The 25,355-nt window shown below is 33.3% G+C and overlaps 2 protein-coding genes across 3 annotated transcripts in view; both read left to right on the top strand.

The window, feature by feature from the left end:
• Positions 1-2,944, top strand: part of LOC140048824 (ubiquitin carboxyl-terminal hydrolase 9X-like) — a 49,022-nt gene extending 46,078 nt beyond the window's left edge. For both annotated transcript variants that reach the window (XM_072093622.1, XM_072093621.1), the window contains exon 55: positions 565-2,944. In XM_072093622.1, the coding sequence (XP_071949723.1) occupies positions 565-759 (195 nt within the window). In that variant the 3' untranslated portion in view covers positions 760-2,944. The remainder of the gene's footprint in view (positions 1-564) is intronic.
• A 2,014-nt stretch (positions 2,945-4,958) lies between these two features.
• On the top strand, positions 4,959-14,959 carry LOC140048634 (methylosome subunit pICln-like). Its single transcript, XM_072093393.1, has 5 exons — positions 4,959-5,404; positions 8,913-9,124; positions 9,384-9,458; positions 13,903-14,031; positions 14,361-14,959. Exons 1-5 carry the CDS (start codon positions 5,286-5,288, stop codon positions 14,414-14,416), a joined length of 591 nt encoding a protein of 196 aa, XP_071949494.1. The 5' UTR covers positions 4,959-5,285; the 3' UTR covers positions 14,417-14,959.
• Positions 14,960-25,355: the final 10,396 nt, after the last annotated feature.

Below are 25,355 nucleotides of genomic sequence, written 5' to 3'. Positions count from 1 at the left end.
TGTTTTTGTTCATGTTTTCAATAACATGCGGGAGGGCAAGGGGTACTGTACTGGAGCAGAAACATATGGAAAGAATTTGTACAGCTGCACAACTTTCTTTTTGGCATATAACACATTTGCAGACCATATGCACCTATAGTTTGTTGATTAGCCACAATTGCCACTAAAGTATTGATTTGTGAATTGTCATAAACCAAGTTTGTTAAACTTAGCCTTCTGAGATAAATTTAGAAATTATGACATTAAGTATTAGTTTTAGTGAACTCTTACATCTGGCTTCAATCATTTCTGCTTTGGTACCACACACAAAACTTCACATTCTCATATATCTGACTATATTAATGTAAAAGATTGGAAATTCGTGAAGCCCTTCTTTAAACCTCCCGTAATGAAAATCAATGCACATCCAATTTCAGAAAATATTTTGTTACAGGTTTCCATAACATAATATTTCTCACATGAGCACTCTATTGACAAGTTTTACTAGCTACAGAAGTTGAAATTATTCCTTTACAAAAAGTTATAACATAATTAAATACTAACATAAATGGTTACTTTTTTTAGAACAACCAGATACACCAGCAGGTACCAAATAATCAACAACCATATAACCAGCAACATCATATGACGAACATCCATCGTCATAACAACACAATTAACAACAGTCTAAATAATCAAAGTCGGCCTCAAGGCAGTAGTGAAGAACAAAAGGAAGATGATGATGTTGGTACTGGACAATCAAGTAACAAGCAATCATAGATGAAGATGTGAAGAAAGGCGAATTAGTATGTAGGCAAATGTAAAAGGAAAAGTCATCATTCATATGTAACAATATATTTGTATTATTCAGTATCACATTTGACAGTTTTGAAACTACTTAAAATTCTATAATAACAGTAGGTTCATAATAACTTTGCTGTCATTGTCATTTATTCACCTATGATAATTAATTGGTTTTTAAGAAAAAAGTAATTAGATGTCCTTAACTTACATTCTGGGAAGAGTTGTAATTGTATTGATTTACATTGTTAAATATTATCCTACTCATCGGCTTTATGCACACTCACTGAGCACTACCCAGCATGGTAGGCCCCTTAGGAGTGCTAAACCAGAGGCATTTTCACCCTGCACTGTGCTTTTAATTACATTTAAATTTAATGCTACTGAATATAAGTAACTTGCAGTTAGCATGAGTGTTGCTATAGAAACCCTAATATTGTATTGAAAATTCAATATTTCAATATTTATTACAAATGTTCAGTCAATATGATTAGTTAATTACCTTATGGCTTGTAATCCTACCCTTTTCCAAGAAATGTTAATACACAAAGTAATTTTATTGTAAAAAAAGTCATTATAATGATGATGACAATATAATACTAATAAACTATTATATTGTGTTTTTATTTAGTTATAATAAACTTCCTATGGTTTATTCAATATTCTTATCTTGAGGAATTTGTTAATGGATTCACACTAATTCCTCTTTGTACCATGGTGATTAAAAGTTATTTGCATGTGGCATGTAAATATTGCAATTGTAATATAGTAAGTAGATGAGAACAATGCATGACTATTTGTACAATAAATAATAGACTCCTCATCATCTTGCTATAGATCAAAGTAGCTCTAAATCAAATCAAATATTCAATGTTGGCTTTTTATTAGAAATGTATAAAAAAACTGAATGGGTAATTTTATCCGAATGTAAGGAATTTAAAAACATTCTTGTAAGACTAAAATCAATGTATGGAGTTGCTAATATTTATATGTGTCAATAAAGCTAGTGTTGTAAATGTAAACATAAATTAACCAGAGATTGAAATATAAGGAACCCAATGATAAAGTTGTTGAAGTTGTCTTGTTATAATAAGTACATGTTCATGTATAGTGCTTTCATTTAATATTTCATCAAAAATAATCTGAATCATTATACAGATGGAACTGTAATTGATATTCCTCCAATCCTGATAGCAACACTTTGTCATCACTTACGGATATGAATGTATTTGTCTTCAAAATTTAATTGATATTTAATGACTCATATGAACAACAATTTGTATATATTTAGTCTATAAGTTTATTTTGATTTTGATTAATAGTTTAGTATAATTTTAGGTTGTCATTACTTGGAGGTATGTTGAATATAGTGCACATTCTTTATTAGAATTATTTGTAAAGATACAAGTTTGTATTTTGTGTTTCATCCAATGAATAAATATGTTTTGTTATCCTCTGTACAGTTGACTGTTTTGTATTGGATATGGTATCATCTTATCAATATGATTAATTTAAGGCCTTGTGATTTCTGTTAAGTTTCAACAAACATGAATTGTATTGTTCTTGTATTATTGAATTTATAGGTTTATAGGTGTTTTTGTAATTATAATATTCTTTATTTGTACTATACTGTTACTATTTCATTAATTTTTGTTAACTAGTAGTAGAATACAATAGTTGATTTTCTTTTGAATCAACAAACAACAAATGGTTTTACCAACCTAGTTAATTTTGTATTTAAAGCAATGACTACAGCCGCAATCTTGTGATCTTGATTTATTGACATTGACTACTTAGTAACTGTATACTATACGTAGTATGCTATCAGCATTTACATTATCAAGAATTCATGTAATTCAATAAGAAACTTGGCTCTAATAAATAGAAAACCCTGTTGTATGAAGGAATCTTTATTGTGGAAAGTTCTAAACAAATATTAATTTTTAATTTTCATTGTGTATAAGAGGGCAAAACAGACAGAAAATTACTAGCATTTATATTTAATTACGGTATGTTTAAACAAAGGAAAACTTTTGGTTTAGGAACTGTAGCATTATATAGTGGATGAAGTGCCCATTGCCTAAGTTGTTCATTGCAGACATCAACGTCAAGCTTTGAAATAAAAGTTAAGCTTTGAAATAAAAGTTATTATAAGTTATGTTAAGTGTGTGTACAGTGTAGTAATGTTTGTGTAATAATTGTTTCACTGTGGTAGATATCCAGAAACTTGGAAGGTCAACCAAACTGCTGATGGCGCTGTTTTAATCAACGGCGATCGGGATGCGATTTTTTTTTCCGTACGAGAGTTCCTCCATCGGGTCGTTTCGGACTCAATCCACTATTCGGTAAGCCACCGATGCTCACTGATGCGTGAAAGCAACCACAAGACAAAACGTGAGCAGCTTTTTTGCACGAGTGACAGATTTATACATACTAGGCTAGGCCTAATATACTCACTGTAAATATAATAATACATATTAATAGTAGTACTGAACCTCATTGTAATAATAATAATAGGCCTATAATTTTAATAATATAATACTGTATAGGCAGCCACAAACCAATGTATGTACCATCAGATTCACAAACAGTTAACACACACACAGCAGCAGCACTTTGTTGGTCGTCACAAGCAAGGCCTAGCTAGCCTAGCCCTACGTACGTGTGCTTCAATGTAGTACATTTCCAGCTACAGTACTATTTTTTATTTTAATAAAATGAAGTAGCAGGTTAGAAATTATATGTACAGTAACACTAACAGATGTTTTTATCAAGAAAATTACTTTTCTTCGGGTTTTTAAGTGTAACATTTGAAATGAATTATAGGCCTATAGATCATAGTAACATGTAGGCCTATTCTTGTAAGTTGTAATGTATAGAAATACATGCTTGCTTAATAAAGCGTTTAATATTGTGTTAATTTAATCATTATTGATATCTTGGCCGGTGGAAATTTTGAATTAAAATGAACAATTTTTTTTTTTAATTAATTTCAGAAACCATAATAAAAAAATAAAATCAAGAATAAGAATACAGAAAACCGATCTTCATGATAAGATGATAGTATCACTTATAAGCTTCCTGGAAAATGTGTTATTATAAATGTATTTGTAGTCGTGTCAGTACCGTAATTGAATGTTTTTTACTTTGCATGTATTTTTTATGATTTTCCAAATTACATATACACATAATAAACAATAATCTTAGTTGTAGGCCTATAACTTAAAGATGTATTGTCCCTTTGACTAATTCAAAAAAAAATTTAAAATGTTATATTTCGAAAAAATGTGGGTCATTTTGAAGTATCATAACAGTTATTAACTTTCACCTAAAATTAGTCGAAAAAAAAATCATTTAACTGAAATACAGACGTTTTTTTTTGTTCAAAAAATAACTTTGACTTCCAGTCAAAGTTTTCGATCAAAACATATCTCATAATGCAACACGCTTGTTTGGCTACTCTGTATGCATAATCATAAAACTTCCTAGCGATCTGTGTGAAAACACCTTCTCTACCGTGACAGGTGGTAAACAATCCTAATTAGCATCATGCATAATGCATACTACTTGTGGTTTGAAATCTTTGTTTACGACGATCTTTGCGACGATTTTCCAGACGAAATGTAATTTATTTAATTTACCTGTTAATTACGTAAACTTAATATTGTTTTTGGCTCAAATTTTCGACTTAAAGTGAATAACTTTAATATTAATTTGATATGGCCAATTTAAATTTAGAATATTTTGACCTTCATTTTTTGTGTTTCAAGGGACAATACATCTTTAATTAAAACTCCAAAAATGGCCTATTATTAAAAGTCTGAAATCTTTATTTTTCATGATTGGGGATAATACGTACATCGTTAACGTAAAATTTCCATTACCTTACAATATAAATATTAATTTAATATTATTTTAAAAGGTATAAAAAACATACACTGTGCATAGGAATTTCTAATGTACATAATCATTTTAAATTCAAAAGTAATACATTGCATCCATAGGCCTACACAAGCTTGGCTAGGCTAGCCATGGGCTAGCTACAATACCATAACGATAAGAAAAGAGCCTTTCGTTCGTGACAAAGGGTCGTTCAACTTCAAAAAATAATATCTGATACGACCTAAATATCTTTAATATGCTATTGGGTTCTTAATGTAATTACTAAGTAGGCCTAATATTTATTAATTAATGTCATCAAAACTCGTATTAGTGTAGATTCATTTTACTATTATGACAGCCTGTGTGAAAGTATTAGCTCGCGGTTTGTAAATGTAAATTGTATTATGTTGTCACGCATCAGTGAGCTGACTTTACCGAATACCGAAGAGAGTCGATTGAGTCCGAAACGAACCGATGGAGGAACTCTCGTACGGAAAAAAAAATCGCGATCGGGATAGAAACGAAATATATGATGCACGGCTGGCTGTTGTAAACACACACATGGCACATTTGTTGTTTTTTTTTCATGGCGGCTGAATTTTTAACTGAATCAATTTGTAGAAATGACAACTTTAACATTGATATCGGCTCCCACAACGGGTATTGTTCATACACAGCATAAGACCGATGTTTATTTTAAAGAATCGAACAAAGGAAATGGAACATTATATGTCACAGAAAGGTTTAATACGTGTGGTTTATTTTCTAGCCTTAATTTACGGTCCTTACGGTACCTTAATACTTGTATGGCCATGGAATCATGGAGATATAGCTCCATGGTATGGCGTAGCAAGTAGTCTATCTAGAAGAAGAGTCTAGCTTGGCTAGTCCTAGGCTCCTAGCTAGACTGAGGCCTGCTCTGGGCCATGCTAGTAGGGGCCTAGGCCTTAGTTGGTATTTTGGCCTAGGCCTAGTACTCACTCTACTGGGCCTGACCCTAGCTGCTATCTTTTATCTAGGCCTAGCCTACTTTAGGTAATAATAACAATCCCCCAATCAATGTGAGAGGGCAAGTCAAACATTTATGCAAGGCATCGTCGTTTTACGAAAATTGCAGGTACAGGGGCAGATTGCTATAAGCGGTCTATAACCGGTCTTAGCGCTTAGCCGGCTATAATTCGTGACGTAGCAAGTAGTCTTTATTTATAGACCATTGCTATACCGCCAGACTGTATACTGCGGTCTAAACCTGTAAACGGTCTTTAAAATTAAAGCCTACTCGAAGGAGTCTTAAAACCTCTCTTTTGTTGCTTTTACGTATTATTTATCGTCAAAAACAACTAATTGAACGTGTTAAATCAAATAATAACGGTGATTTTATTCTTATATAGGCCTAGAATAGATTTTCTTGCGTAGAAATGTACGTACTGTTATATGATTGTGAATTGAACAAGCGTGACGAATATTACCTTATTTGGTATTCTACGCGCAAAGTACGCCCTCAATTTGTTACTTTACGCGGTCTTATCTAAGACTGTTTTATAGCAATGGTCTAACAGGGGTGGCTTTAGTAAGACCGTCTATCTGATAAAGCCGGCTTTAATCGGGGAGTTAAGACCATCAGTTAAGACTGTTTTATAGCAATCCACCCCTGTACTGACGCGGGTACGGTATAATGAGGCACTCGGGTATATAATCTACAGTAGGTGCCGTATACATTATTTTGTATTTGAGCGGGTATTAAAAAAATAATCATAATAATAATAATAATAATCTTTAAAAAATACGGGAACGTACGCCCACTACGCCTCCTGCTAGATCCGCCACTGTAAGACCCCCTAAGACCTAATAGATCACAAAACCTAAGACCCAAGACCTAAGATTACCAATTCTAAGACCGCTTAAAAACAATAATTTTAAACATAGTAGGTTTCATTTATTAATGCTTTTTACCATAAATTTAATTAAATACTTATCACAAACAGAAAAAAAATCACAAGATTTTCGCCTGTTGAGTCAATACAGTATATACCTTTATTTCACAACAAACAAACTGGACGGTTTGTTTGTTTATATATATTTACTCCATTGTGTTGGTTTCAGGGGGTGTTTCCCTTTCGCACCTGCATTGTATTTTGACTCCAAATTAATTCAGCTAACTTTATTCTGAATACCACACCTTAGAATTAGACCTCATAAGTACTTTTATGAAAGAGGTTCACATAAAAAGTAACAAATAACTACTTGGTATTATTTATAAATAAGAATTGTTGATTTTACAGACGTGTTTCTTATACACACTTTCACATATTTAACTTTCAATATTTTCGTTTGTATGGAGCGCCAAAAGAGCAACAATAATAGAGGGCTAAAAACTCTGCGTCTACAAATAATGCATTTATTGGTCAAATGCACGTTTAATTTGTTCAATATATTTTGTCAATTTGTCAATAAAAATGCTGTACAGTAATATATTTTTACTGGTGATACTTTTCTATTTTCAAAGAATATTAATCAATCTTAAAATCAGCATCACTACTTACCCTAGGCCTAGTAATAAAGGCAACCAAATGGGATATGATGAATTTGTCGATTTTATTCTTAAAGTATCAACAGTAAAATTTTATTTGTATTAACAGTGACAAAATATACTTAATTGAACATGATTTTCACCAAAAAATGAGTTAAATAGATGGATTCCACATAGTTTTTAACCCATTATTGATGTTGCTCTTTTGGCGTTCCATAGAAACAAAATGAACATAGAGTATGCGAAATTTGCATGAGAAAAACTTCTGTAAAATCATCAATTTATTAAATAAATTCATTGTTATTTATTGATTCTTCTTCATCTAATTTTAAGGTGTGGAATTCAGGATACAGTTGGTTAACAAATTTATAGTTAAAATACAAGGCAGGTGTGAAAGAGAATTATCAGTAATCTTGGATCTTAGGTTTCGTGGTCTTAGGGGTCTTAGCTTTCGGAATCTTAGGTTTCGTGACACCCAAATCCTCACACATGTGACATTATATTGCACAAAGTATAGGCCTAGTTTTGTAGGCTTAGCTGGTAAACAGTAGTAACGTATGAAAATCATAGTACGCTAGCTATAGACCTACAGTAGCCTGTCATTGCTCAATATATTTTCATATTTTTGTCATAATCTGTAATACAAATTAGGAAAGACCCGATATTTTCTTGCTAAAAAGTTACGGCTCTTTTATTTGTTTTACCTTCACGATCGGTTGGAAGTTTGTGATTTGTTGTATTTATCATCCGGTACAGACATTCACGAGGAAAAGTTGATAAATCTCTTGATACTGCATGCAATGAAATGTTTGGATACTCAAGATGGAATCCAACATTGGCTTAATTTATCCAAAACATATTTATCTATTTAACTATCTTCCATTTGTTTTCCCTTCATGATCAATCGAAAGTGGGTGTATCACAAAAACGAAAATATCAATCCGCGCGATGCATGCTTGTATTGACTTGACTTATTTTTCGGCCGAGTTGATTTATGGCCAAGTTGCCATAAGGTCAACTTGACATGTGGCAGAATTGACTTTGGCCGAGATGGTTTAGAGCCAATCGAATTCTGCAATTTAACAACAAACCACAGCTAGTGTAGCCATGGCATGGCCCTGAAACAAGTCACCTGCACGCCACCTGCAGCGGCTATTTTTATTATTATTATTTATGCACGAAAAAAGGGATGTTTACCGTTTGAGGTATGAGCTAACCTTGGAGCCACAGAATAACATTCTCATAAATTTCTACATGTATTTTCTAGTGACTCACAGTCACTGGGATAGTGGGATACATATACCATAGATTACTCATACCATGCATATACCACAACATTGGGCATGCCATCCCGATTAGTGTGAAGTCTGTGAATGAATAGACAGTCGAGCCAGAATATATAGAATAGACCCATCTAAGGTGTGTGATAATCACGATCTATTGTAGACAATGTTCAGGACAGTTTGGTAGCAAGGTTTTATTGATGTGTATGTGACGTTACATCCCGTTTTATGACTTCATTACAACTTCTTTTGCTGTACCCCGAATATTGCACATTTGTGCTGTGTTCAATTATAAATCTATATCATTATATTACATTTGTTAGATGTAAGATTGTCTACGGGAGGACTAATGAAATTATTTAATTTTGACTCACCATCAAGCTTATCAACGTTCATTATTTGTATACTATTCTATTTTTTATTTATTTTTTTTACAGTTCTGTGTTGTGGATGAATGAAGCAAACATTGGATTCCATCTTGAGTATCCAAACATTTCATTGCATGCAGTATCAAGAGATGTATCAACTTTTCCTCATGAATGTCTGTACCTGATGATAAACACAACGAATCTTGAACCAGATGATGGTTTGGAAGATAGTGAAGATTCAATTTCAGAAATAAGATTTGTTCCTCAAGACAAAGATTCATGTATGTGCACATGTCAAATGTTACCTATCTATTATATTTCATATTTCCCTGGCAATTTTGCTTTCCTCGTTTAACTTTTATAACCCTCTGCAACTTTTGCAATTTGTCTCTGCTTTAACTTTTATCCTACCTCAGCTTTCATTCACCACTGATACTGTGTCATACTATCAATTAAATATGAATAATCCCTACTATCTCTAGTTAACTTAAAGGGATGGAAAACAAAGTAATATAAAATTTATTTATTTTTATTTTTTAGTAATGACAATGTTTAATGCATTAGCTGACTGCCAGTCTTTACATCCAGATGAAGATGATATTGATTCTGATGATGGTATTTGTTATATTATTATATATATTTTTTATATATTATATTGTTTATATGGATGTTGGTATTTTTTGTTTAATGTTATTTTTATTTTATTAGACCCCTCTTATTATTTGGTGAATAAAACCAAACTTCTATCAGGGCCTTCGTTTATGAATGGGTTCTTCTGAAGCTTTGGTATATTGAAAAGGACATAGTAAAAAAAGTATAAAGCGGTATTTTTTAAAAGTGGAAAGCCGCAAAATTAGCGTTATTGACTGATTTTGTCGTCTCTCGGTTTCAATTTTTGATTAGGGACCGTGCTCCTGCAAAGTTTTGTGTTTTCTGTGTTATAGGCGCAGAGACAGCATAAAGTATCCACGACCAGACAACAACTTTAATCTCATAAACCCCTTTCTCACAGACGTGCCTGCAATATACCGGTATCGTTCTCATCATATTCTCATCAGACTATCGTGCTGGAAATATAACCGATATATACCGGATTTCTGTGAGAAAGGAGTCCGGCATATTCGGCCAATAAAAAGTCTGACAAAATAACTATTGAGGGGGCGTCCTTTATTGTTATTATTTTTGTCTAGCTATATGGCGGCGAATTTTAAATTACAGATTATTGTCTTCCTTTATAACATATTTATGCAATACATGCTATGTACAGTATATTGTGCATATATTATACAGGTACAGCAATTAAATAGCCGTCATCGGCAATCTGTAAAACAACGTAGAAGGAGAAATCAGGTTGTACAATTTACAAGGCGACGAAGGGTCAGGGCACAAACAAAGAGCTATGGCCTGTACATTATATTCTATGGCAGCTATTGATGGTACGTCGTGCATTATCCCTCCAGTTCGACATTATTATTGTCAATTGAATTGAATCGGCGCCAAAGTGATACACTTGACCGCGCAAGGTGTCAAAGCCCTGACAGGGAATTAAATATAACGGCGTTACGTTCTGACAGAATGCCTGTCTCGCATTGCGGGGAATATAGTAATCGTATATTCACGCAACATTCCTGGCACACAGGAGTACCCTGTAATATGTAAGTTATCAAGCCATGTGTCACATCTTTTTGAACTGAAAACATAAATTAATAATTCAGCTTTCTCTGGGAATCGGAAAGATGGCATCACAAGCTGTTATAAGCTACCAATGGAGAGAGAAAAACAAAGCAAATCGCGAATAACCAAAAAGCAAAAGCTAAATCAAAACAAGGCAACAGTATGCTGAGTTCTGATAGATCAAAAGTTTCATCTATGATTGCGACACAATCAGTTGCACGCCCCCTAAACGCCTGACTGATTTTTGATTAGCCAAATTTGGTTAACGGACATTGGAGAATATTTGGTACTTATTTATTCAAAACACAACCCACTTCCAAATTTGTAAATTAATCAAATAAATAAATAATAATGAAAGTTGATGAGGTAATTTGCGGTAACGTATGAGAAATTATTGGTTAGAGAATCAAAACATTAAAAGTTAGTCTACACAATTAGTTGTTATGTGGAAATTAATGCCAACATTGTGAAAATGAATTTTTAACAAAAACCAAGTAAAATTTACTGATAGTTTCATTTCCAAGATTTGATATTGTAGTTTGCTATTTTATTATCTTAATAAAAACCCTGCGGTAAAATATAGGCATACACATTTAAAATGTATATTTCAAGTAAAGCATTGTATTATATGGTTGCCTATCATATTTCCATGACCAAAGCCAAAAATAATCAATTCTTCACATTTTTTATTTTATTTTCCTTAGATTAGAAAAATTAGATTATTGAAAAATAGTAATAGTAAATTTTTTCATGCGGCTCCAACATTTTAATGAGAGAGAGGACATGAAACTAATAATCTATATATAAATTATGGTTAATTCTGACATAGGCAAACACAATGGAAAAACTTCGGTATAAATCTCCGCCTTGGATACCTACCTTATCTATCTTAGATGTACCGCGAAACGTAGATTTGATAACATTAGTTTTCAGTACTACGCTATTGTTCCATATTTCTATCTTTGGAAGATATAATAAATGGTTTTATAACAACATTTTTGATTTCATCAGTATATTTTAAATCCAATTTCAATTGTATGCGGGTCGAAGTAATTTCCGGGTTCACGATAAGTTCACATGTTCACCTTGCAACTTCCTGGTTTCAACTAAGTTGGCCGGTAGTGGCTATATAGCCATTTTAGTTTTTTGTTTATTTTTGGATCGGTCCGCGCGTGTGTTAAAACATAAAAATTATACTGCAAATTAATAAAGATCAAATTAAATATACGCCATAAAGCATCGGAATATATTGTGGGGAATAGTATTATAACATTACATAGGGAGATCTGATGATAGGACATTTTGTTTAAAATCGAGTGAAATCCCGATAGCCGAGTTTTATTGAGTAAGCTGGTAGGAATAACTGTAGGCTATCTGTGTCCCGTTAGGACCGGGATGTCTGCCCATATTGCAAGCTGTCTAAAACGTCTTCTTGCTGCGGAAGTTAGTTTCAAAAGATGTTTAAATTAAATAATGTATTCATTAATAGGATGACATTTATTTTAATAAACGCTTTCCCAATAAAACATCACTTTGAACAATAATCGCTCCAGCCCCCCCACCCTAAACCCAACTATCTACTAAACGCCCATCCACAATTATACACACAATATTGTATTATATTTATAGTAACACAATGATACTATTTGTAGTAGAATTCATCGCACTGTTATCTACAATTTACCAAGCATTCGACATTTATTTCAATAAACGCCTCCCCAATAAAACATCACTTTGAATTATAATAACACAATGATACTATTTGTAGTCGAATTCATCGCACTGTTATCTACAATTTATCAAGCATTTGTTATTCTTTTTTTATCACTTTTCATATATCTATTAGAGGATTTTATTTGATTATAAATGTTACCATATTATTGAAACTAAAAAATTAAACATATCCCTTAAATAAGCACCTCCCTCAAATGAACTCCACCTCCCCACCTATAAGGGCCCTACCAAACAATATACACACTATAGGCCTACTTTAAAATGTTATTAATCATCTAAGACACTGTGAAACAGAGTAGGCCTAGGTTTAGTTTTACGAATGTCAAGAATTTTCAATAATAGTAACCGACAGAAAACGTACAAGGAGAATCCTTTTTACTCGGGTCATTATCATTCCGAGAACCATTGTCTCCTAGAGGGGGAGTGAGCGAAACAACTAATGATTGGATGGTGGATGGTGGTTGGTTGCGACTGAATACTTGGAAGGTTGATTGTGACTGACTGCTTTGAAAGTTGATTGTGACTGACTGCTTTGAAGGTTGATTGTGACTGACTGCTTTGAAGGTTGATAGTGACTGACTGCTTTGAAGGTTGGTTGTGACTGACTGCTAATAGATGGTTGATTGGGACTGACTGCTTGGAAGGTTGATTGCGACTGACTGCTTGGAAGGTTGATTGCGACTGACTGCTTGGAAGGTTGATTGTGACTGTCTGCTTGGAAGGTTGATTACAACTGACTGCTTGGAAGGTTGATTGCCACTGACTGCTTGGAAGGTTGATTGTGACTGACTGCTTGGAAGGTTGATTGTGACTGACTGCTTGGAAGGTTGATTGTGACATGACTGCTTGGAAGGTTGATTGTGACTGACTGCTTGGAAGGTTGATTGCGACTGACTGCTTGGAAGGTTGATTGTGACTGACTGCTTGGAAGGTTGATTGCGACTGACTAAGTGCAAGGTTGATTGCGTCTGACTGCTTGTAAGGTTGTTTGTGACTGACTGCTTGAAAGGTTGATTGTGACTGACTGCTTGGAAGGTTGATTGTGACTGACGACTGCTTGGAAGGTTGATTGTAACTGAATGCTTGGAAGGTTGATTGTGACATGACTGCTTGGAAGGGTGATTGCGACTGTCTGCTTGGAAGGTTGATTGTGACTGACTGACTGCAAGGTTGATTGCGACTGACTGCTTGGAAGGTTGATTGCGACTGATTGCTTGGGAAGTTGATTGTGACTGACTGCTTGGAAGGTTGATTGCGACTGTCTGCTTGGAAAGTTGATTGTGACTACTAACTGCTTGGAAGGTTGATTGCGACTGTCTGCTTGAAAGGTTGATTGTGACTGACTGACTGCAAGGTTGATTGTGACTGACTGACTGCAAGGTTGATTGCGACTGACTGCTTGGAAGGTTGATTGCGACTGACTGCTTGGAAGGTTAATTTCGACTGAGTGCTTGGAAGGTTGATTGTGACTGACTGACTGCAAGGTTGATTGCGACTGACTGACTGCAAGGTTGATTGCGACTGACTGACTGCAAGGTTGATTGCGACTGACTGACTGCAAGGTTGATTGCGACTGACTTTCTGCAAGGTTGATTGCGACTGACTTACTGCATTACTTAAACAATTAATTTATTTGTTTTAATTTGAAAAGCTGATCCTGGTTTTTATGAAGATGCTGATGAAGTTCAACTGAATGCAGAAGGACAGGCTGTCCTAGCTAGGCTACAGATGAACCAAACACAATCAGGAGGCGGTGATGCACAAGAAAATGGACATATTGGTGAGTATGATGAATAATACATATAAAAATAACATATGTTTTGATAACTGTAAAAACAGATCTTCTGTTTTTCCTTGATTAAAAAAAAAAGTTGGTTTGTCCAGGGAAGGGTATGTAATTTTACTCTTCCCTGGTGTGTCATTGTGCACTAGTTCTTTAGATAGTGCTTCCATTGACACTGTTCTTTTTACATAATCAATACATTGGTACTTCAGTAAGCTGATGTGAGCACTTTTTATTATATATGTATTATTCTATATTGATGCTCATGTCCACATTGTTTGATGTCTATTTCTTCATTAATACATCCTTGTATATTTGTTTTGTAGTACATGAGTCAATGGACACCGGGCAATTTGATGATGCAGATAACATGGATTCTTAAGCAACTTGTTCAGTATAGTGTTGATTGATTATTAACATCAAAGCTGATCCAAATAACACTACAACAAGAATACCAAGATAAAGTACTTCTTCAAAAATACATACAGTTTTCATCATATCCAAAAAACTACCTACTAGAATAATACACTCTGGACTAGTACAGTAGTAGTAGTTGTCCTTGAGAGGTAGTTGTTCTTGCTGTGTAGTTGTCCTTCAGAGATAACTGTCTTTACCAGTGGTTCTCCTCTGGTTAGTTGTCCTCATGTGAGAAGTTGAACTTGTAAGGTTAGTTATTAAGTAGTTATTCTCTAGGAGTGGTCGTACTAGGGGGAAGTTGCTCTAAAGGGAAAGAGGTTGGGTGGTTGTGGTGGCTAGGTGGAAGTAGCTATAGTATTTAAACAATTTGAAAAAAAAAGGTTTATACTTATTAGTTAAAATGGGCACACATTTAATAAACTTTATATTTTGACATTATTCTGCTCTTTCCTTTGGTATGAATTATTTTTTAGATTTCTGATCTGTGGTAAATTAAAATAAATTTAAAGCAACAAAAAATCATTACTTGCCTTGGAGTTTTTGGTTAAATTTAACTATTTTAAGTTAAAGATGTATTGTCCCTTTGACTAATGCCAAAAAAATAAAAAATAAAAGATTTCGAAAAAAGGTGGGTCATTTTGAAGTATCATAATAGTTATTAACTATCACCAAAAATTTTTCGGGAAAAAAAAAATTAACTGAAATACATACGTTTTTTTGTTACAAAAATAACTTTGACTTCCAGTCAAAGTTTTCAATCAAAACATATCCCATAATGAAACGCGCTTGTTTGGCTACTCTGTATGCATAATCATAAAACTTCCTCATGATCTGTGTGAAAATACCTTCTTAACCGTGACGAGTTGTAAACAATCCTAATTTAGCATATGCATAATGCGTACTCATGGTTTGAAATCTTTGTTTACTTTCGCTCGTGACGATTTTCCAGATGAAATGTAATCAAACTAATTTACCTGTTAATTACGTAAACTTGTTGTTTTTGGCTCGAATTTTCGACTTAAAGTGAAAAACTTTAATATTACTTTGATATGGCCACTTTAAATTTAGAATATTTTGACCTTCATTTTTTTGTGTTTCAAGGGACAATACATCTTTAAGTAATTATTTTTGTTTTCTACCGTGGGGAATAACTTTATTAAAACTGCACTTATTTCCTCAAATGATGATTTGGCGGCATTATCTATGAGATGAAATTATTAATTTTTTCAGCTGTTCAGGTTAATTTTAGTTTTGCAATATACCATAACATAATGCTTTCTGAGTAGACGCCTACAAAGTATAAACTTATTGGTTCTATTAACGATTCTATTGTTGATTTAATTCAATTTGAATGAAAAACAAAGAACAGAACAGTAGAAGGTACTATTGTCAAAGGATAAAATAAAAATACTTTATTTTCTCACAGAAAAACACTTGATTCACCTAAGAGTGTTTATCATCGAGGCCATGCAAAATCATAATCACGGAATAAAAATATATAAACTTTATTATGAAGTGCAAGAAATTCTGAACCACCAATGATATACTGAAAAACAATATATAATTTAGAATAAAATGATGGAGCTGATTGAAACACAAAAAATGAAGGTCAAAATATTCTAAATTTAAATTGGCCATAAAAAGTAATATTAAAGTTATTCACTTTAAGTCGAAAATTCCAGCCAAAAACAACATGTTTACGTAATTAACAAGTACTGTACAGGGTAAATTAATTTGATTACATTTCGTCTGGAAAATCTTCGCGAGCGAAAGTAAACAAAGATTTCAAACCACGAGTATGCATGATGCAAATTAGGATTGTTTACAACTCAACACGGTTGAGAAGGTGTTTTCAAACAGATCGCGAGAAAGTTTAATGGTTATGCATACAGAGTAGCCAAACAACCGCGTTGCATTATGAGATATGTTTTGAACGAAAAAACGTCTGTATTTCAGTTTTATATGGTGAATTTTTTTTGGTGAAAGTTAATAACTATTATGATACTTCAAAATGACCCACTATTTTTCGAAATCTTTTTATTTTATTTTTTTTTTTAATTAGTCAAGGACAATACATCTTTAATGTTCTCTCAGTCATACGCATGGTGGAGCTGAGGTACTAGAAACTCTTCAATCAATCAAAATAACATATATTTCCTTCATTCACAAACAAACATAAATATAATTTCTTACAATATATACAAACAGGAAGGAGACACAGATTTCAAAAAGCATTACTTGCTGAAAGTTCCAACAGAAAATAATACTAAACAAGAAATATTTCTTACAAAAAACGCTGCTCGCTTATTGACGTAACAGTTTTAAAGATATATTGTCCCTCTGAAAAATATTTTTTATTTCAAATTTGTTTTTGAATGTGTCATTTTATTGTCACATTATAGTTATTCTACCTGAAAAAAATGTAATTAAAAACAGAAAATACTTCAATTGCCTGTCAGAAAATGGTTTTTGAGTTATAATTAAACGTTTGTTTTCTCTTTTTATAATGTGAATTTTGTTACAGAAGTGAATAACTTTGATGGAGACAGACTCAATTTAGTTTATTTTATTGCTAAGGTCAAGTCTGGGGTCACTACATAGTTTGAAGTAGGCCTATCATATTACAAACAAAAACTATCATGGACTGTTTTGATAATAATGCAATGATTATCTGACAGCGAAATACAGTATTGTCATGGGACTCATAAATACCAGAAATGCAGCTGGTACCTATAAATTATAGTCGAGTTTCCATTTTAGCAAAAATGTCAAAGTGTAGTACTGTACTATAACTGCTGCTTGATTTCATCTAATAAATGAGTCATCTCGTGTGACGTAACGGGCTAGAGTAGCAGCGTGAAAAATGCAATTTGATAACAATAATAACATAATGAATAAATAAATAATTGAACACAATAAATATTTCTTACAAAAACGCCGCTCTTCTTTTTTTATTGATATTCAATGTAATAATTTAAGAAATAATGATGTATTATCTGAAATGCTCTATTTAATCATAAAGCAGGGCATATCGAGTATTTTAAAATACCTAACTGTTTTGCATGCATATAACCTATTAATTTTGTCAGAATATTTATTTATTCTTGCCTTTCATTCACTTCTCAACTTGAAACCACTTTATACAAGCACGTCAAAAGTGAAAAAAATATGCTAAATTTTTAAATTAATATAGATCGGGAACCCATATTTTGCATTTCATTTTCTTAAAGTGTATGTATCATAAGTATGATTTATTATGAAATTAAGAGAACAAAATAATAATAACCTCCTTCTTTAAAATATTCATATATTAAAGTTATAAGTATATACAGTGCATCATATAAAAAATCTTTTAAAGATGTTATCATAGTTAGAAATAATGATTCGTTGCGGTATGTAATAATCTATCTGCAGGACGCAATGCAAAGGGCGTAAACGCAATGCATGTGTGTTGACCAATAACAAGCGACCGTTTGAATAATCCATCGCTACATGATTGAATAAATGTCCTAGGTCACATGCCTAGGAAAGAACGATTTACTTGGGTAAAACCTTGCGCCGAGGACTATTTCGTCGACTATATCGGCAATTTCATTCGTTCATAAACTGGCGGGTCTTCCCGACCCGTCTAATTCTTTTTTAGTTTGTAAGATTTTACGTGGCGTACACGCAACTTCAAACCGTTGCGATATACGCCTGCGGACATTTTGGCAAGGTTGATTATGTCCCTAGACTCGATCGAACCCGTTTTTTGTTATAGGTTTAGGGCTTTCTTTCTAACGGCCTTTCAAGGTTTCTTCAGAATAGGTGAATTGGCTGTCCGTAAAGATAATGTCGACAGGGTAGTTCAACGTAGTGACCTTCTTCTTGCTAAAGATTTGGCCTCGCTAACGGTCCGTCATCACAAAACCGGTGTTGGTAAGCCAGGGCCGTAGCCAGGATCTGTCAAGAGGGGGTTCGGACACTAAATATTTGGGTCAACCCAATTTTGTTAAATGACACCCCTAATGGCCGGAAAAGACACTCTCGTGCAGCATGCTATATAACCAATGAGCAAAAAGATCGTACTTTTTTCCTCCTCCTCAAACACGTCGATAATTTAAATGACGATAACTATTTGTTGCCGTATGTTAGATGCGCGTGCTCTGTGCGGAACCGCCGATTGTTTGATCATTTACTTCGTATTTTGTTTTGCGTTCAAGTTCAATGCGAACGTATATCTACAGCCCCGAAAAAAGCACACTGGGTGAAGGCAAATGCTATTTGCTAGCTCTATCTATAATATTTATTTACAGCAATTTGTTGAGGAATAAAAAATATGTAAATAGGTGATATTGATACATTTTAGTACGTATCGGCGTGGTCTAGAAAAAAATAATCGGATGCCATAATGTGAACTACAGTACAGTCAACTCTCCCAATACCGGACACCTTTGGGCCGGCCAAATAAGTCTGGTTTTCCGGAAAGTCTGGTATTCGGAATGTGTTTTTAATGGTAAAAATAAATTTGGGACCTTTTGGTCCTCAAAAAAAGTCTGGTATTGGGAGAGTTTCTGGTTTTCAGAGAGTCCGGTATTGGGAGAGTTGACTGTATTTGATACCATAGATATTATAGTGTAAAATATTAATATTCACTATAATCCTCTATGATACATTATACTTCATAGTCACACATAAATACTGATGTACGTCGGAAGGCTATCTGACTGCCAGTGATCTAAACAATTATAGGTACGCAGTTGTCTGGCGGTGTCCTTTGTACGAATCGTTCTTCGTGCGCCAGCTCGCTATGAGACGCGTCAATATCATGTTACATGCAGGGACCAAACATTTATTTTTCAGGTTAAAATCGGCAATTCATTTGCAGCTTTTAGAAATTTACAGACACGTATCACTAGTTGACGCTCATACAGAGAAGAAGGTTCACGAACAAGTTTACGAATTTTTCAATTTACAAACAACTTTCTGTACTGTGGGGCACGTATTTGGAGGATTTTTGGAGATGAGGGTGAGGTATTGGGCATGTCGGGGATGGGGGTTCGCAGTTGGTTAAGGGGGGTTCGCTATAAAGGGGGGTTCGCCCGAACCATAAACCCCCCCCCCCCCCCCTGGCCTGGCTACGGGCCTGTAAGCCCCCGGTACATATTCCGTTTCAGAGTACGTCTGGCGTCAGATTTTGTCCTGTAAAGTCCTTACATGAGTACACTGGTCACTTTAGGTATACCACTGGCCCCCTTTTTCCAGCATATTGACGGCAGGCCGATTTCAACACAGTTCATTTCAGCAAAATTAACAGAGGCTATCTCATTTATTGGTCTGGCTCCTTCTAAATACAAAGTAAAGGGCACAGTTTTCGAATTGGCGCAGCGACACACGCAGCGTCGCTTGGCTTGTCTGAAAGCACTATCCAACAGTTTGGGCGATGGAGTTCCAATGCCGTAACAAATTATATTCGCATTCAGTCATTTCAATTGTAAAAGCGACCTGGTTTTAGAGCTGTGGCTCACACCATGTTTTTCGAATTCCATTGAAAACCAAGTTGCTGTTGAGCGAAGCTCCGGTTAACGGAATTTTCTGGGCGGTAACCCTGGTTTTTGGCGTGTGCGCCCAGAATAATTGTATTTCTATTCGATTAAGTGTATTAATGTTATGTTTGTTACAAGTCTTTATACAACTTGTATATATTTTCAGTTTATTCGATATATTGATCAGGTACGCATGTATTAAACGAATAGTAAATATGTTAATGTAGTTATTCAGTATTATTTTAATAGGGGCAGCCTTAAAGATGTATTGTCCCTTTAAACACAAAAAATGAAAAAAAAAATATTCTAAATTTAAATTGGCCATATCAAAGTAATATTAAAGTTATTCACTTTAAGTCGAAAATTCGAGCCAAAAACAACAGTTTACGTAATTAACAGGTAAATTAATTAGATTACATTTCGTCTGAGAAATCGTCGCAAGCGAAAGTAAACAAAGATTTCAAACCATGAGTATGCATTATGCATGATGCTAATTAGGATTGTTTACAACTCATCACGGTTGAGAAGGTGTTTTCACACAGATCGAGAGGAAGTTTTATGATTATGCATACAGAGTAGCCAAACAAGCGCATTGCATTATGGGATATGTTTTGATTGAAAACTTTGACTGGAAGTCAAAGTTATTTTTTGAACAAAAAAACATCTGAATTTCGGTTAAATTATTTTTTTTTGACTAATTTTTGGTGAAAGTTAATAACTATTATGATACTTCAAAATGACCCACTTTTTTTCGAAATTAAAAAAAAATTTTTTTTTTGGAATTAGTCAAAGGGACAATACATTATTAAGTATAGATGATTGTATTAAGCTATACCAATACCCTAACGTATACTTGGTAGAGGGTTGCTGCCCCAGTATTACACGTTTTTATATATTTATTGTATACTTCATTTCGTCATTTAATATTTAATGACAATTTCCATCCAGCTCAGTATTATCGTTTCCTTTTGTTGTCCGTTTCTTGCGTCGTAAAGGTGGTGGTGGGCCACAAAATATTTTACATTAATAGGCCTATACAGCTTATCGGCCAGTTTAGAGTTAATGTTAACATTACTTACTTAAAGTGTTTCATTTCTTGTATACCAATAATTTGTCTGTATACATATTATAACATAATGAATTGCAATGGTATATAGAATTTTTTCATCGTAAAAAAACGCATTCTTTCTTTTTTCATCTCATCTTCTGGCCAATTTGATGGTTCTGCTGTTCGTGAAAAAGTATTATATTAACTAGTAATTTTGCAACACTAGAATCTAGAACCCACTATCTTCACTTTTCTGAAATTCTATATGGTATACTCTATCAGAAAAAAAATAAAAAAAATTTCCTATACTTTTTTCCCGCAAAATTTGTACTGCACCCAGGCTCCAGCTCGATATTAGTGCCAAAATAGAAGAATGTATGGATATCATAAATAGTACGGGTTATTATGTCTTCCAGCTCGATATTTGTGCCAAAATAGATTTTTTTAGCTAACTTTGTTATTCTTGAGATGCTGAATCCAAAAAAGTTAGGTGCCATTTTTTTCGACCACTCCTTCAGCCGCCATTTTGTATTTCAAAATGGCCGACGTTCCACACTAAACTTGGTCATCCATGGTATCATTGGAAAGGGAATGTAATACTGATTATTTTATTCCATTACACCCATATCAATAAATGCATAGTTACATAGTTATTTAACAATAAAACAAGTCACGTGACCAAAAGGTCCATACATTCTCGCGACTTTGTCCAACCTTTCCTACTTCTGTTAAAGATATTTAACTCTTTTTTTCCAAATTTTTTAAAATATTAGTATTGTTTATTCTCGTTATCGCGGTGTATCGTTTTATTTATTGTTTAGTATCTGAACTCGCAAGATGAAAGTTATTAACTGCTATATGTCTTGTTATCATAGTTGTCTGTTTTGACTTCACTTACACATGCATTCGACAAAACAAGGAAGATCTAAATCTGCATAGAGATGAGCGGCAAGCTCAGAATAGACAACGAGCAAGAAATAGACGGAGAAATGTAACTCGTGAGGATCGAGGATGTGATGAAGACAGAAACAACATCGCCAGCGGTGACAATTATTGAAATAGAAGAGGTTTTGACAGAAGATGAAATCAGCACGGAAGAAACAGAACTGTTGATAGAGGACATTACAGAAGATGGTAATGTTACGTCAATAAACGAAGAAGATATTGATGATTTTGATATCATTATAAACCCAAATCCGAGGTGCAGGGTTAACGCTATTACACCACTGGACACTGAACAGAAGTCAACTTTAGTAATGCATTATTTACTACTGTTAATTTTACAGATCATTTTTCATGAAATAATGTTTCAATAGCTTTCTACTTTACAATCACTATTTTGTATAATACATTTTGTTGACCTCTTCCACTACCCAATATCTTTTTGTTAATGTCAAATTAATCACGTCCAGTGCGAGATGTGTTATAAATATAATGAATAGCTTAACATGAATTATTGTCTTTCGACCCACTCTGTATTAAATTGTAAAATATACTTAATGAAAGTTTGAATACAATTGCTCTTTGTAGTAAAATATTAAACAGGATATTTATATAGGATTAAAATAAAATATTAATACACATATTGCATAGCAACAATATTTCAGTAATCACTTTTTCCTCCATTACATTTTCTTTTTTTTTTCTCTTTCGTGGGGCCAACCCACTTTTATTTCATTCTTCATATTACACATTGTAGTTATATATAGAAATTGTATAAAATGTCATTAAAAAAAATGTTTTAAATATATATATATATAAAAATTAAAGTAATAATGAAACAATTAAAAATTAATACATGTAATTTTAAGAAATACAAGTTAATAATTTTCTTTTTACGTTACCCCATATCTTTTTTGCCTTGTTTATGTTACAAGCATATTGATTCTGTATAAGATTTTTTAGCTCAAATCGGAACAAGCTCCAGACGACTTTTGATCTAATTTTTGAATGCTTTTCTAATGATTTAATAAAATTTGTTTTATAAATACAAAAAGTAAACAATGATAATAATTCATTGACATTTTCACTTTTTGTTCCAATGACAATGTCTAGCCAATCATGTACGGTTTCTTCAAGTTTATAGCATTTTAGAATCATGTTGTTGAATTTTGTCCATACTTTTTGGATACTTTTACATTTCAAAAGCATGTGCTTGTCTGTCTCAATTTCGTTTTGGCAGTGTTCGCACATTTCTTCAGGAGATGTTTTCCATATCTTCATTCGTTGTTTTCATGCCAGAATCCGATGTAGCAGTTTAAAATTAAATTGTTCTACTTTTGTTACATGTTTCATGCTATATACTTTTTTTAACCATATTTCATTCCACTTAAAGTTCACATTTCTAAATTGTGTTTCCCATTTCGATTGACAAAATGGAGTAATAGATATATTGTTGATAATGTGTTTATAACAAAATGAATTTTTATACTTTTTACAATATATTGTTTGTATTTCTTGTTTGTCTCTCTCTTTTTCATTGTTTATAATTATTTTCCTCCAATTTGAGGGAATTGCATTTACAATTTTAAAATATTCAATTATTCCATTTTGTTGCTCTGAAAGGGTGGGTATCAATTCTGTCGGAGTCATTAGTCTGTGATTAACTATTATATCTTTTATTGTTTTATACCCTGCTTGTATCCAACTTTTAAAATATAATGTTTTTCCACTGCATTTTATAAAAGTGTTTTCCCACAATTGTTGTTTTTCAACTTCGTTTACATTTTGCGGGTATGTAATACTTATATTGTTAAAATACACTTACACTTTTAACATTTCTTTATAAAATTCAGGCATACATTTCAGTTCTACATGACTTTCAAAATTGGGTTCACTAGTATTGACAGTATAATTAAATGGATACATATAATGTTTTGGTAAATATTTCCATTTACCTGGGTCAGGGCTTAACAATCTCTTAACCCAACTAAGTTTTAACGAACTAACCATTGTGCTAAGATGTACCATATTTAGACCACCTTCTAATATTGAATTTATAAGGGTTTTTCTTTTTATTTTTTCTCTTTTTTTACCCCACAAAAATCTATATAATACCTTTTCTACTTTTGGGAATACATATTTAGGCACATTTATGACACTAGCATTATATATAAGTTTACATTTTCTAAAGATAAAATGGCAAGAAAAGATGTTAGGAGTAACAGTATAGTTATTATGCTCACTATATGAATTTAAATTATGGTAAAATAATCAAATGAAATGTGATAGAAGAAAAATAACACGGACACGAGACACAGTCGGAGTATCAACTATTAATTAAGTACAATTATAATATATTGTTACATGAAACAATCCTTTGTTTTATTGTTTTTATTTACAGAAAAAGCACGAGAGCAAGATTAAAGTTTTGGAAAGGAATCACAGAGTTTTGAAAAAGGTGAATGCAAAACAACCAGTCGTAAAGCTGTCAAAAAGACAGAGAATCGAAGTGAAGGCATATCTATCTGGAGCTTTCATGACAGAAGATTCTTTACCAGAGATGCGTGGCGGAGCAGTCAGTAACACATCAGATTCACGACGAAGACGTGTTAGTTCATACAGGGTTTGCGAACCAATCTACAGCTGGAATAATGTCTTCATAACAATTGACTCAAATGGATCACTAGTACAAGTCATCCAGGAAAATTAAAAATGAAATATGTCTCCTAAATCAATGATATGCCACTCCAAAATGTACTTTTACTGAAACGTAAACAAATTTACCCAAAGGTTAAAGATGATTTGTTGTGTTCGGTGGAAAGGAGCACCAACAAAACACCGAAGAGAGAATCGGCAGGAGCATTCTGCATTAAAGAATCGCTCATTCGCTGGTCTTTACACGTTTTTTTATCTATATTTACGCTGGAGTCCTTCTTGACAATAATCTATAAATCGTATTGGTTTTATTGGTTTCACTGATTACGGAAAACCGCCGCGCAACCGTCGGCATAAATTGACTGAAGTTTTTGATTAATGACCAAGACCCGATCGTTAAAGGTGTGACCCACACAACTGGGATGCCGTTTTCAGCATTTGGCTAACTAGTATAACATGATATATTCTTGATATTTTATGTTATGTTCCGGACTCCAATAATGAAAATACACACTTCAAATATGTATAGTGGTTTTGGATGTTTTATTCTCACTCCTTATATCTACACATGTGCTCGGTCTTATTTATCTTTCTTTTCTCTCCGCCCTCTATCGGACGTTATGTCTTGTATATTTGGAGGGTTACACTAGCACATGTTGACATTCTACACCAAGCCTAAGGAGATTAACAATGTTTTGGACAATTGAATCGTTTGAACGTTCACCAATATCATT

The sequence above is a fragment of the Antedon mediterranea genome, chromosome 5 (genome assembly GCF_964355755.1).
Source record: "Antedon mediterranea chromosome 5, ecAntMedi1.1, whole genome shotgun sequence".
Classification (NCBI taxonomy): Eukaryota; Metazoa; Echinodermata; class Crinoidea; order Comatulida; family Antedonidae; genus Antedon; species Antedon mediterranea.
Note: the sequence above shows the minus strand (reverse complement) of the source record. Positions and strands in the feature narration are given on the sequence as shown.

Coding starts and splice junctions, on each gene's coding strand:
- LOC140048634 (XM_072093393.1), top strand. CDS start 5,286: ATGACAACTTTAACATTGATATCGGCTCCCACAACGGGTATTGTTCAT. Junction 9,459..13,902: donor TGATATTGATTCTGATGATG/GTATTTGTTATA, acceptor TAATTTGAAAAG/CTGATCCTGGTTTTTATGAA. Junction 14,032..14,360: donor ACAAGAAAATGGACATATTG/GTGAGTATGATG, acceptor TTTGTTTTGTAG/TACATGAGTCAATGGACACC.